At 36.9% G+C, this 13916-nt stretch overlaps 2 protein-coding genes across 2 annotated transcripts in view; one reads left to right on the top strand and one right to left on the bottom strand.

Annotated features, from left to right (window-relative positions):
- LOC135643411 (vacuolar protein sorting-associated protein 52 A-like) overlaps nt 1-5671 on the bottom strand; it is a 28802-nt gene extending 23131 nt beyond the window's left edge. The window contains exons 1-4 of the mRNA XM_065160308.1: nt 5163-5671; nt 4238-4332; nt 3794-3851; nt 842-937 (exon numbers count right to left, since the gene is read on the bottom strand). Coding sequence (XP_065016380.1) covers nt 842-937; nt 3794-3851; nt 4238-4314 — 231 coding nt within the window. The 5' untranslated portion in view covers nt 4315-4332; nt 5163-5671. The remainder of the gene's footprint in view (nt 1-841; nt 938-3793; nt 3852-4237; nt 4333-5162) is intronic.
- Nucleotides 5672-7843: 2172 nt separating this feature from the next.
- LOC135643166 (probable polygalacturonase At1g80170) lies at nt 7844-13494 on the top strand. The gene is made up of 10 exons (XM_065159814.1): nt 7844-8360; nt 8487-8785; nt 9625-9753; nt 9921-10091; nt 10188-10208; nt 11146-11353; nt 11876-11957; nt 12066-12174; nt 12312-12428; nt 13063-13494. Exons 2-10 carry the CDS (start codon nt 8525-8527, stop codon nt 13354-13356), a joined length of 1392 nt encoding a protein of 463 aa, XP_065015886.1. The 5' UTR covers nt 7844-8360; nt 8487-8524; the 3' UTR covers nt 13357-13494.
- Nucleotides 13495-13916: the final 422 nt, after the last annotated feature.

Below are 13916 nucleotides of genomic sequence, written 5' to 3'. Positions count from 1 at the left end.
ATTAATCTTAGTTATATGCTATTGTGCTATTTTACTTTCTGAACAATCTGCAGGTTTAAACATATGATGGCTAACTACTAAAACTGAATCTTTTTACGAGAATTGTACCATAAGATAGTAAAATTACAAATTACAAGAGCAATGTGGCAACAAATATCTTGAAATTGTCTTATAATATTTTTGTTTTTCAATTACCAAACAAAGCTACGGATAAGGATTAAAATATCAGTTGGACCAGCACCAATGGTCCAATCAAGTACTAGGATCGAACATAGAACTCATTACCTCTACATATTATTTTTTTTTGTCTTTTTTCATCATCGTATTCCTGGGTACCAGTAGGTCTGGATCAGTAGGCCACCGGGTATTCCAGTACTATATTGGTTCGATAGAACACCAGTATTGGCAAATATCTAAATCCTCGACCGAGGTGTTTTTAGATTTAAAAAAATGACAATGACTAAACTAAACAAAATTAATTGTCAAAAATAGACAATGGAATCTCAAAGGAGAACAGGTCTTCTCAACATTTTACAACCAAGACTCACATATTGACTGGCAAGATAAGTAATGTATCATCCACAAAAAATAATAGTAATGTTGCAAAATCTATTTACAAAAAAACACTTAGTTTTGTCATTTCAAAATAGGCCAACTCTGCTAATTTTTGTTTGCATTCATAACTTTCCAACCTGCATCCATACTGGAAGTGTTTCATACAAGATATACAATTGTGCCTTAATCATTCACCCTTTTGTGTTTTTCATTCTTGGTCCTTCTTACAAGATTCATCTAATAAGTTAAATCAGGACAAGTAACTTCCTGTTGAAAATCCACGTACCTGAATTGAGTCCAGTTCAACCTGGCGTACATTGTTCTCAACACCTTTTGTGTACTCTCGTAATTTCGTGCCTTTCGAAAGTATATTTGCCACTTCCTGAAAATCAACCAATGAATAATGATCAATAGATTCACCAAGAAGTAAGAAAATTGGTCAAAAAGATAAAAATAAAAAAAACCTTAAACATGCATAAATATGATTCTTTGGTAAATAATACTTCTTTGAAAACAATAAAATATGCAGGACTCCAAAATTTAAATATGTTGTATGCTAAGAAAAGTTGGCCTACAAGTACACACATGCATCAGCATTACTGTGTACATTCATGTCCACAGTATTTGTTGATACATTTGTTCCTACTTATTTAGGCCAGTCTGCGGAAGCATTTATTAGCCGGTCAACTATTTATAACTAGCACTGAAAGTAGCACATAGTCACATTAGAAATGAAATATGTAAATGTTACCACTTACCTGCATTACCACATGACATGTTCAAACATCCATCCAAAAGATCACTAAAACCTATAATAATTATATATCAAATGAAAAACAAAATTGGCTCCAACTTAGTGATTGGCCACGCATCTACATACATATGGCATCCATGAGCCTTCACTGCTATGCACATAAATATGTATGTATTCATGCGCTTATACACTTACTCCATGTGACAATAATTCAAAAGTGGTAGAAATAAGAACTTAACAGCATTTATTCATGTAGATGTACCAATGTAACAATGGGAAGTAAAAAATGAGACAAAATCCAAAAAGGAATCCACAATCATGCATTCACCATCTAGTATAATATGTTCCCCATGAAATGAAGTTCCAGCCATGCCAAGATAAAAGTAACTCAATGAATCAAAAGCTAACTCTGGCCCTTTCTGAAACAATGATTGCCATGCCAAGCGATGCATATCGGTACATGTTGGACTGTCGCATGCTAGAAAAGGAATCAGCATGCACCATACTGTGTCATGCAGGAGCTGCCAACGTAAAGCTAGGTCGAAGTTTGGCCTATGCCGACAGGAATTAAGGCATGAAGGCTGAATTTTGATGGCATGCCACAAAATGACAATCCTTGGGGGCTGTGGCATGATGGCTGACACAAATACAGAGCGTCGACATCTGCATCGTCCTCTTCCTTCTCTCCCTTTGCCTCAACTCTTATTGCGACTCTCCCTCCCCATCCACAATAACCACCCGCGGCCCCCAATAATGTCATCATTCGCCACCACCGAAATCATAACTAGGATATTGAAATTATCTTTTTGCTCATCATTTTCATGTTTTCATCGGTAAAACCGACGACGTTAGGAAAAATGAGGTTAGATGTTTTACTTACATAATTATAGGGATTCTAATGTAAATTTTTAAAGTCTAGAGATCGGGATGTTAAAGTAGTCTAATTACAGGGGGGTAATCTATAATTAGCCCCCTCCATGACTAGTCAATTTTTCACTTTTAACTAAACTATATAGCCCAAGAAGTTTCAATAAGCTCTTTCAGTAAAATTCAAACATACAAACATATATACATAGTAACATGCACCGATGGTAATGTAGCACTTGGTTTTAAGTTATGGTGGTTAAACTGGTTGTTAGAGCTATAACATGTCAACTGCTATAGAGTTGTGATGGTTTAGAAATAATAACATACAAATATAATCCAGCCAATGTATGACACAAAATAATAGCACACTAAGTTGGGAAAAAACCTCGAGTACCTAAAAAGCACCACATGTATGACACAAAAACAGTTGCTACTTAAATTATATAACTAAAGAGACAAATTAATCCCCAACTTTGGCATGTGCATATGTGAAAAATTGCAGTGTCAACTTGCTTCCATTGTGATGATCTCATTTGCGTGATCTTTATAATTTGCTGCGGATAAGCCAGCTATGGTTGATTTGTAATCTTGTGACATGAGCCAATGCCTAAGCTTCAAGCAAACTGTTGAATAAAATAACTACAGTACCACAATCATCTGACATACTATTAGTCATTCATGAGCAAAACCAAAACTAGTAAGACCTATTTCTGTCACTATTCAGCAAGATATAACCGTAAAGTACAATTTTACTCTCGTACAGTAAATGGCATAAACGTCATACTATATTATAAAATCGTTCTTCTCCTGCATACTTTTTATCCATATTGTTTCCTTGCTAAACTGGAAACTTTCATATATGCCCATAAGGATTCTTGCATCTATATACATTCAACATTAGCTTTAACTGATAAAACATTTTTTGTGGTGAATGTTAGATTTTACAGCAAAAACTAGTTCACAGTGTCAATTTTGTTGCTTGCCAGTCTTTCTTTGCTTCATTGAACAAGAACAAATCTTGGACTTTCTCAAGCTGCAACCTTCTATTGCTTGTTATAAGGATGTTCACAATCTTTTATTCATCTTTCTGAACTTCTTGATCAACTCTTTAAAAAAATATCCTATTTCTTTCAGTTATAAGCCTTAAAAAAAATATATGTACGTATGCAATTTTGTAGTTAATATATACGAATAATCCTTGCTCTGGAAAAAATAAAAGACAAAACAGCATGTTAGAAGTTAGAACAACAGTAAAGACCAGAAGATTATCCATAAACTCATTTGACATATGATGAACAAAAGAGAGAAAGCGTCCAAACCTCATATAAAGATAAAATGCATGAGAAGGAGGGCTCGATAAGATGGTCCAATTATTACAGATCAAATATACAGTTCAAATATTTTTAACCAATTATAAGCATCTCAGATAACCAAGTTATGAGAATTAACCATCAGCCAAGTAAGGCAGAATAGGTTGAATGATTCTGACATCATTGTCCATATTTTAAGAAATGCCTTTTGACCATTTTACAAAGTCTACACAGGTAGACGCAGAAATACATATCCAACACAACTCAAATTCTAAAACTTGTAAGATGTGAGATTATAGCCACTTACTTCTACATTCTTGCATTCTTCAAGTTCTTCTTGCAGTCCCTCCAATGAAATATCATCACTAAACACAAAAAAGTAGATATCATATACAAGCATAGAGTGGAACTCTAGTAAAGAGAAACACGTAATTCTCACACTAAATAGTATGTCAATTTTGGTTTAAATACTATTATCAGTTGATTAAGACAAACACACTAAAAATGACATGTTAGCAAAACTGAATATCATTGTGTTGCCCAGAGTGAAACTTGGAACCAATTACGATCATAATTGAGAATCTGAGATAACACTAAAGAGTGAAAGCATAAAAAGATCAAACACAAAGACAATATATAGTAACAAAAATCAAGTTATAGTATTCAAGAAACTTCTGTCTACATTCAGATGCACCAAATGTAAGAAGTTAAATGTCCTCTAACAAGTAAGAGGGATAATTAGAAACTAGACCTGCTTCCATCCTCGTCTAAAGCCAAATCTCCAACAAACAATCCCAAGTCAAACGTTTGTTTCTCATTGTCTTGCATCCTTACACTCGTTTCAGCCTGCATAAACAGGTAGAATATAAGAAGAAAATCTATTTGAAAGTAATTTGTTAATTAAATGAGAAAGAAAATATATGTATCGCTGCAAGGTTTCAAATACCAGCAGCATAATGCAAAATTGCAAAAAAAACAATGAAAAGAAGAAAACAAAATGAGAAAGAACACAACAATAAAGCCATTTGTCAACATCATCACATAATAGTTTGCTTTGGCTTGTAAAGTATGTCATATGAATTATTTGTGACAGAATTATCAACTAAACAACATTCATTTGCAACTCAAGAAGGCACCCAGATGGAAGTTCAAATGTAAATAGAAAATAAGTATATCAGCAACGCGCAGTTCTCTCCTTGTCATCTTGCCATTCCCAGAACCATCAGCTAACCCATTGGCAAACCTCTAAAACCTGGTGTAAGCTTCAACTAGCCAAACTGAAACAAGTCACGAAGAGAATAATTGGGACGAATTTGATTGGCAAAACATAGTCAATCTAACCATAAGCAAAATGTGCAATGAGGCTTGTGGAGCAACATCTGAGTTAAAACATTCAGAAACTATACAGTGCAATTTATAGTTCATAGCTCCCTCGACTCGCTTGGTCTAGATCCCAGCGACAAATAAAGAGAGGGGGATCGTGGCAGCGGAAGGCCTGCAAGGGATGGATTGAGAACAATCCCGTTGGTTTTGGAATAAGGACAGAGGCGAGGTGAGCTCGGTGGATCTTCGAGTGCATAGATCTAGATCTATGCACCCTTTTCGAGAGAAGACGAGAAAAAAGAACAACAAATCTTGATCAGCCGCTAAAAGTCCAAAGGGAAAGAAAAAGAAACCTCGCGTCTCGCAGCGATGATCGACTCCAACACCTTGTCGCCGGAGTCGCCCCTTGGCGCCCTCTGTAGCCGGGAGAAAAGAGGGCTTCGACCGGGATCGGATGTGGGCGGCTCAGCCCGGTTGAAATATGGGCGCTGCTGCCTCGGGAGACTGCGCCAACGACACTGCCAATTGAGGCGAATTACGTAACGACACAATTTACGAGTTAATGACGTGGCAGTTCACCGACCTCGCGTGGAGGACGACGTAAAAGGAAAAATGAGCCTAAAATTATAAAATAGAAGAGAAGGAGGCGGCGGCGAAGGAAAGGAGAATGAGCAGGGGAGGGAAGGACGCGGCGGAGGAGGAGAGGGAGGGAGGAAGGTAGCTGCGGAGAATGATGAGAAAGAGAATAAGAGTGCTGATCGTCAGGGCTGGCGGAGGCGAACGCGAGTGGAAAAGCGGGCGGTGGGGGACGCGATCGACGATGCAGGCGACGGCGAACTCGGGCGGAGAGGAACGCCCAAGAGACGAGAGAGAGATTAGGAGAAAACTGGGTTTTATTTATTTTTTTTATTCTTTAAAAATCAGGAGAGATGAGAGACCTTATTAATCGAACGGAAGGAAGTCCGGTTCACAGACCTTATTTTCCGGTTCATAGGACTTGCCGTTCGATAAGCGCTTTATGACACATGAACGGCTCGAAATTGGATGGATCCACGAATTGATGAGCAATCAGACCGACAAATAGGTACAAGATTTGGAGGTCAATAATGTCTTTGCATCTAACATTTTTTTTCTTAAGTTTATTATTCACAATCTTTTTTACTATTGATATTTTTTAATATTATTTTATTATTTATCATCCTTACATTTTTTCATATTTCATCTTCGCTATCGATTCTACTAACGTCACCCATATGCTGGTTGTAAACTTTGTTTATCGTCCCTTTGATGCCTCTTCGATCACTGATGATATTTATACAATAATTTTTCAGTACTCATCATAAATATAATCAAAGACGATATTATTTTATTATCTCTCTGCTTGTTGTCAATATTATTTGTCATCATTGTCATTCGATATTATTTAACCCCGCTTGTCATCCCCTCGATGTTCTTCTCCAAAATTAAATGTTATTTATATGAATCCTTCTTCATCGACTATAGTGTCTTTATATATGTTTACAGTGATTTTGATGAGTGTTATTGTGGAGGTGTCGAGACAATGTAATTTTACCAAAAAAAGAACATTATAATTGGCATATAAGGGAAGGTTTTTTTTAACATGTTTTTATTCATAAACCAATAAGAATATATTCAACAAAAGGTTGATAAATTAGTTTGTATTATATTTTAATTCTTTCTTCTTTGATTTAAGTTTTCTTATACGGGCTTATAGTGATTATGCGAAAATATCAGGAAACATTGTAGCTGGGCATGTAAGTCTACGTTATGACATACTTTTGTTTCTAAGTCAATATATTTCTTCCACAACAAATCTCAATAAACTTAAGATAGCTGCTAACAAATTATATATTATATTTCTAAAAAAATAGTAAGTAGATATTTTAACTAAAAATTAATTATGTTTGTAGTTTTTAGTTACTGTGGTTTCATCCGTACCATAAAAACGGTATGATCGGTTTTTAGATCACTCTATAGGAAAAGAGAAAAAAAAGAGAGTGGATAGATGGACTGTCTTTTCAATGATATTTTGAGGATTAACTCAAATAGGGAGCACGATAGAAAAATACCAAAAATAAAAGTACCTCTTGGAAAAAAAAACTTTTAAAAATAATATTTTTTAAAAATTAAATTTTTATTTTTTTATTATTTTTAAATTATCACCTCGTAAATAAATGTAAATAACCTTTTTTTTAATGTTCTAAGTTTGAAATTTTTTAATATTATAAAAAATATTCTAAGTTTGTAGTGTTAGAACTTTGAAAATATTATAAACTATTTTTAATCTCATAAAACGTTCTAAGTTTGAAAAAATTTTCATAGAATATTTTTTTTAGAAATTATCATTTTATCCATTTGGATCACTACCCTTTATCATGTTTTCGCCTGCACTTAGTTGTATTTTTGTCCTCATTGATCACCCTTCTTCGCTTCATGCCTGGTTGCCTCACTCGTTGGTTCTTATTATGATAGATTACAATCCTTATACGAAGAAGGAGAGATCGCTCGTTGGTCCTCATGCTTATCGACGAGGGAAGAGTATAAAGAAAAAAAAAAATGATGAGCTTAATAAAAGGGGAAAAAGGCCAACGAGGTTCGTGAAAGTGGCTCTTGTGACTCCTTTTACTTCGTGCATAGTCTACGATCGATCACGCCGAGGGTCGACGAGTTTGGTTGCTAGGCGCAGGAGAAGATAGGGTTGGGGTTAAGCTACAAAAATTTTCAAATATTATAAGAATAAAATGATCTTTTAACGAGTATGATCAGAACGTTAGTTATTTTAAAAAATTCGACCATATTATAAAACCTTCGTGTATATATATATATATATATATATAATTAATTAATTTGGATCAAACACGGGTAGGCAAGTAAAAAGAAACTCGCCACTTTCCGCCATCACCTCCGCCTATCTCCTTCCGTAGGGAGCCCTTTCTTGGCCGTTGCTCCGTCTCTCTCACATTCCTCATTTCTGGCAGCCCCCTCTGTTCCCCTGCCCAACCCCCACCCTCGCTCTGATCCGCTCGTCCGTGTCATTCTCCGACAACCGGTGCCATGGCGGCGAAGAGGAGGAGCGGTATTTATGTACTCAACGATCTCCTCTTCGGTCGAGCGCAGCGATTACAACCACCTCCGGTTCATTACCGTGGGCGTTTTCCCGCAGGACCCCGCCCGCCCCCTCTCGTGAAGGCATGATCGAGCACGCGTCTTCTGTTTCGGTTGGGGCATAGGTGGCTGGAGTAAGGGAGACGCCAGCCGTGGCGGCTAAGCTTACGGACCTACGTACGGTTCAAAATGACGTGAGAGCCGTAGCCAGTTCTGGCCACCCTCTCTAAACGCGATCCCTTCATTGGCAACAGAATGGGTTACACTACCTCTCCATGATGGACGAGGAGGAGGAAGAGGAGTAAAGCATAAACTTGGAATGTCGGCAGCTAATTCTCTTATACTTCAAGTCAGAAAGAGACCACCACCACCACCACCATTGCCGCCATCTTCTCTTCTACACTTGGAAGCCAAGCCAAGCCAAGGTATTGCTCTTCTGAACAGACGAGCTCTCCTTTGTGAATGGCTTTTTCCTGTAAAGTAACCTCCTTTTTGCTTCTTGCTTCCCTTCTTGATTTATATTGGATCCCTGAGCTCCCATCGTCTAACAGGTAGCTTGCAGCACAGATCAAATTTCTAGCCGAGGTGTATGGAGAAGTCATCGGGCTTGTTCATGTTTCTGATGCTGCTCATGTTGATGATAAAGGTCAGTTTTAGTGATGAGGAGAGTTTTACTCCTGACGAAAGTCGGCTCTGGTTTGATGGAGATGGAGAAAGCGAGCTGGAAATAGGAGAACTTTCCTATGAAATGGATTCAGTTCTAATGCGAGGAAGTGAACGGGTGGCACGTATTCCTGTGAATGTCGATAGCTTTGGCGCAGTTGGCGATGGAGTAGCAGATGACACCCAGGTGCAGTTACAGCACCCAGTTCTTGACTATTTTATTTGAAATATCTTTCTTTCATTAATATTTTCTTTTTCAGTTGAAAGTCTAACCTGATGATCTGATAAAAAAAATCTTGGAGATAGCAACAACCAACGCAATTTGAGCCTCATGCCAAGCAAACACTTATCTAGCAATGTTTCTTAGTTTAATCATCTTGAATTTATAGAGGTTTTTTACAGTAAGTTAGGATTTGTTTTAGTATTTAAGTTTTTTCTTTAAGTTGCTTACGCTCTCATCATTTTCACATGAACATGACATAATTGTTTCAACAAGACGCAGACCAACCTTGTCCATTATGTGGTCACAATGTGATGGAGGCTGTAGATATCCAACGAATCTTATAGATCTTAATAAATAAGATACTTGGGAGTTTAATTTATAAACTTCAGGATGCTAATTCTTTTAGATGTACCCAAAACAACAGCTTTAATGCAAGTATCTAATCGAGAGGAATATGTATGGTATGTTGCAGATCAGCCAGTAGCCTGATAGATTTGTCCCACTCAATTAGCATACCTATGTGTCTAAGGTTTTGTTGTACTAGTGGTAAAGGTAAATTTTGTTTGAGGTTCTTCAATGTTTAAGGATCAGTGAATGACAACAGTGATGCCTCTTGGCAAAAAAGTTACCTCCATCCTTCCAAGACTGGCTCTTCATATTGAAGCCTCAAGATTCAAAAAGCCAGTGAGAATACAGTGTTAAAATTAGGAGTAATACTGCTCCAGTATCATGTTTACTTTATGCATATGTTAGTTCTGCTACCGTGTGTTCGGGCTTTGATTGATATCTAAAATTTCTTGCAGGCGTTTCGAGATGCTTGGGAGACAGCTTGCTCTTTGAAGAATGCAGTATTTCTCGTGCCTGAGCGGCGGCATTACAAGGTTAATGCCACTAAGTTCAGAGGGCCCTGTCAAAAAAATCTGATTGTACAGGTACTAGTTGTCTTTTTTTGTTACCTTATGCATTGCAATGTATACGTAAGAATCCTGTGTATGCTGCTGCTTTTCTTACAATTATAGCAGACAAAATGTATATACAACACATTTGCCTTAAAACAATCATGAGTTCTAATGAAAGAGTCCATTTGGGAATTGATCAGGTGAGTGGGACCATAGTGGCACCAGATGAGCCCAAGGATTGGGATCTCGAACACCCGAGAATGTGGCTCTTTTTTTCAAAGCTAAAGGGGGTCAAGTTCCAAGGTGGAGGGATAATTGATGGCTCTGGTAGCAAATGGTGGGCTGCTTCATGCAAGATTACGACAACCAATGTGAGAGATAACTTGTCATCTATCTTGATGTTTCTTTTATTCTGTGCTATTTGCTTCTTTCTCACATGTTCTTTTTTTTATTTTGCTTATTTGCAGCCATGCAAAGGGGCTCCCACGGTATGATTTTCTTGCATGCTTCTTTGGTAGGGTTATTATGGATGGACTTTAGCTGCATACATGGAAAAATATGTTCATTAAATCATTTTTCGTGGTCCAAGGGCCCATTAGTTGAGATATTTCCAATGAAACTCATTGGAAATTGTCTCTAAATCATGGTTTAACATAGCAAATAGTGAACCCTTATGTTTGAGGTCAGATCCTCATGGTGATAGATTATTGTGTTACTCAGGCAACCAGGAGTGAAGAGATTCCAGAAATAAACCTTTCTGGAAATAGTTAGAATAGGTGGAAAAAATTGTTGGCCACGTTAATACTTTGTGCTATCTGATGATCCAAAATTGGCCAAGGACAAGGAGAGGATTACTTTGTTACTCAGGCAACCAAGAGTGAAGAGATTCCAGAAACAAACCTCTATGGGGATGGGGAATTCATGATTTTTCTTTCTTGGAAGAGGTGCAAGAAAATGTTGGCCACATTGGTATTCCATGTGATCATACGATTCAAAATTTGCCAATGACAAGGATAGGAACAAACTTTGGATGGATAGAAGTTAATATGTATGTTTCAGTAGATATGTGGATTCAATGTGGATGTGTGATGAATGATACGAGTTGGGTTTAGGATGGATATAGTTATAGTCTGGCATACATCAAATATGTTACTAGGATGTAGTTATGATAGTAACTCGAGTGTATGAATAATATTACTTTCAAGACTTCCTTTCAAGCAAGAAATTGGAAGAAAAAATTCTGAACTTTTATAACCTTGCATCATCTATCATACCAATCAACATCTTAAACTATATGATGCTGTAGGAAATTTGAATCATGAAAATTACTGAATAAGAATTCATCAATAGCACCTACATATCTACCAAAGACAATTATAAAATATTAACAAAAGCACCGATAGTTACAGTGACCAATTGTTGCAGGCACTTACAATCGATTCGAGCTCTGCAATAAGGGTAAAAGGCCTCACCATACAGTCTGCTCAGCAGATGCACTTCACAATATCTCGGTCAGATGCTGTACGAATATCTGGAGTGCGCATATTGGCCCCAGAAGATAGCCCCAATACAGATGGCATTCATATCACCGAGTCATCTAATGTTGCTATCCAGAATTGCCACATTGGAACAGGTACATTACACACCTGATATATGTTTTTTTCAAATGCTTGTATGTGGCGATTGTGTCATTTTGAAGTTGCATGCATGTCTGTTCTCCAGAAAAGTGTTATGCAGGTCGATGAAAATAGAAATCAGAGTTATCTCTTTTCTGATAATTTTTGCATCTTTCTGGACCAACTTTCTGGTTAACCTGCATGATTGTATCACCTGTAAATACAACCAAATAGGGTTATTTAAGTGAAGAAGTCAAGAAACATAACTCAGAAATCCATATACAGTAACAAACAATGCACATATTGTATCGTGGGATTACTTATCAGCGTGGCAGCCTCAATGTGAGCAATATCTTCTTAATTATAAACCCCTACCAGATAAAGGTTGTTGAACCTGAATGAAAACTTTTGTTGTTGTTGTTATTGTTTTGCCAATTACATGTGCCTTTCTAGATGTATTTTTTGATATAGTGACTCTGATTATGGTTAGCTATAAGCAAGAAATTGTTGACAAGGAAATGATTTTGTTGATCAAATAGGGGATGATTGTGTTTCAATTGTGAACGCTAGCTCAAATATCAAGATGAAGAACATTGAGTGTGGGCCAGGGCATGGAATCAGGTACCACTAAGTATTAGGCTCAAAATATATAAAAAAGCTTTGGATGAAAATGTAACCTGCAAGTTTAGAATAATGACATGATTCCTTTCTGTTGGAAATGGATGCTAGCATAGGGAGCCTAGGGAAGGACAATTCAACAGCAATAGTTACAGGTGTTGTCTTGGACACGGCTACACTCACTGGCACTGAAAATGGACTAAGAATCAAGACGTGGCAAGTAAGTACTATGCAGGCATTTGCTTGATATCTTATATGCTTTTGGTCTCCAGGGAAAGGAAACTCTCATTATAGGATGTGACCTTACAACTTATTATATGCATGGTTAACTGCCTAAGATCTCAAATTGCTGAACAGGGGGGCTCAGGATATGTTAAGTCAGTGCGCTTTGAGAATGTGAAGATGAATGATGTCAAGAATCCAATTATCATAGACCAGTTCTACTGTGATTCCCCAAAAAGTTGCAAGAACCAGGTGAGAAGTCATTTTAGTTGACTACTTTGTTTCATTAAGATACAGAGAACATAACTGATGTTTATGTATCCAATTGCTTGCAATTACTGCTTCAGCTTTAGGTTGGGCTAATGTATGTTAGAAAAATGGGTAAAAAAATGTGATGGTAGAAAGGCAAACTAAATTTTCCAGTGTTTGTACCTTTCCTAGTAGTCTAGAAAGTATGATAACGAAGATCTAGCTGCAAGAAAAGCTACTAAACAAGGTTATAATTCTAATTTGTGATTACAGGATAAGTATTTAAGTATGCTTACTAAGGTATCGACATCGTGTACTAATCTTGCAGAATGTAATTGTGGTTTTGGCAGCCTAAGCATTTCCATTATTCTATACTTTGCCCTTGTCTGGTTGATGGGTTGGTCTAATTAGCAAAATATTTCAAATAACAACATCCTTATCATGAAACCAATTCGGTTGCTGAGTACCAAATTCTCTAAAACTTCAACAAAGAACATTTAGATGAGATGATTTGGTAACTAGGATGGTTTCTACAAAGTTTATTTATCTTTCAATCCAGTGATCTTCTCTTGTTGAGTAAAATTTTTTAAGATAAGCTATTCAGGTTGCTTTGTTTTTTGTGCTCATTATTTTTCAGACATCAGCAGTGAAGATAAGCCAAGTCATCTACAGGAATATAAGCGGGACGTCCAGGACTCCTAAAGCTATGAAATTTGCTTGCAGCGACAGCGTACCATGCAGCAACATTGTTCTGAACAACATTAACCTAGAGACGGAAAATGGCACAGCAGAAACCTTCTGCAACTGTGCGATGGGATTCGACTATGGGATCGTGCAGCCTAAGGCAGATTGCCTCAAGTCCTCCAGCTGCGGTGGAGTCGAGGAAGACAACCAGGTGCAAACTCATGATCCTATCCACACAGAGCTGTGATCTGGATCCTTAAAAATCCATCACAAAACAGTGAAGATGAAGATTCTGCTTTATCATGGAGTGCTGCTAGATTCTAAGCAGATATTAGCTGGTCAAGATGTCTATCAAAATTGCTTGAGTAGCTATGATAGAACAGTTGAAAAAACAGAAATAAACATTAATATATTTCTGTGACTTCATAATTATAATTTTCGCTTTCCTTGAAGAATAAATAGCTCCCTAGAATGTTGGTGGAAGGATGAGCTCCAATCTAATTGCAAACCTTAATTACACTACATATATATCGATCCTTCTCGAGTCGCATTGACGGCAAACACAGCGCACTAAATTCATTTAATTTTTTATTTATTCTTTTTCAAATAAGATAAAATGAATGGGATGAGATTTATATAATTCAACTATGACAACTTTTTTCTTTGGATTGTAACATCTATTTACTTTATAGAACCTTATTGAATCAAACAATTAAGGTAAGCTAGAAAAGATTTCATTCTTACAAACAAGTTAGTGCCACGAACATCAAAGTGGATCAAATCTACTGGTTGATTACATCCAGAAGT

This window comes from Musa acuminata, chromosome BXJ3-7, assembly GCF_036884655.1.
Source record: "Musa acuminata AAA Group cultivar baxijiao chromosome BXJ3-7, Cavendish_Baxijiao_AAA, whole genome shotgun sequence".
Lineage (NCBI taxonomy): Eukaryota > Viridiplantae > Streptophyta > Magnoliopsida > Zingiberales > Musaceae > Musa > Musa acuminata.
Note: the sequence above shows the minus strand (reverse complement) of the source record. Positions and strands in the feature narration are given on the sequence as shown.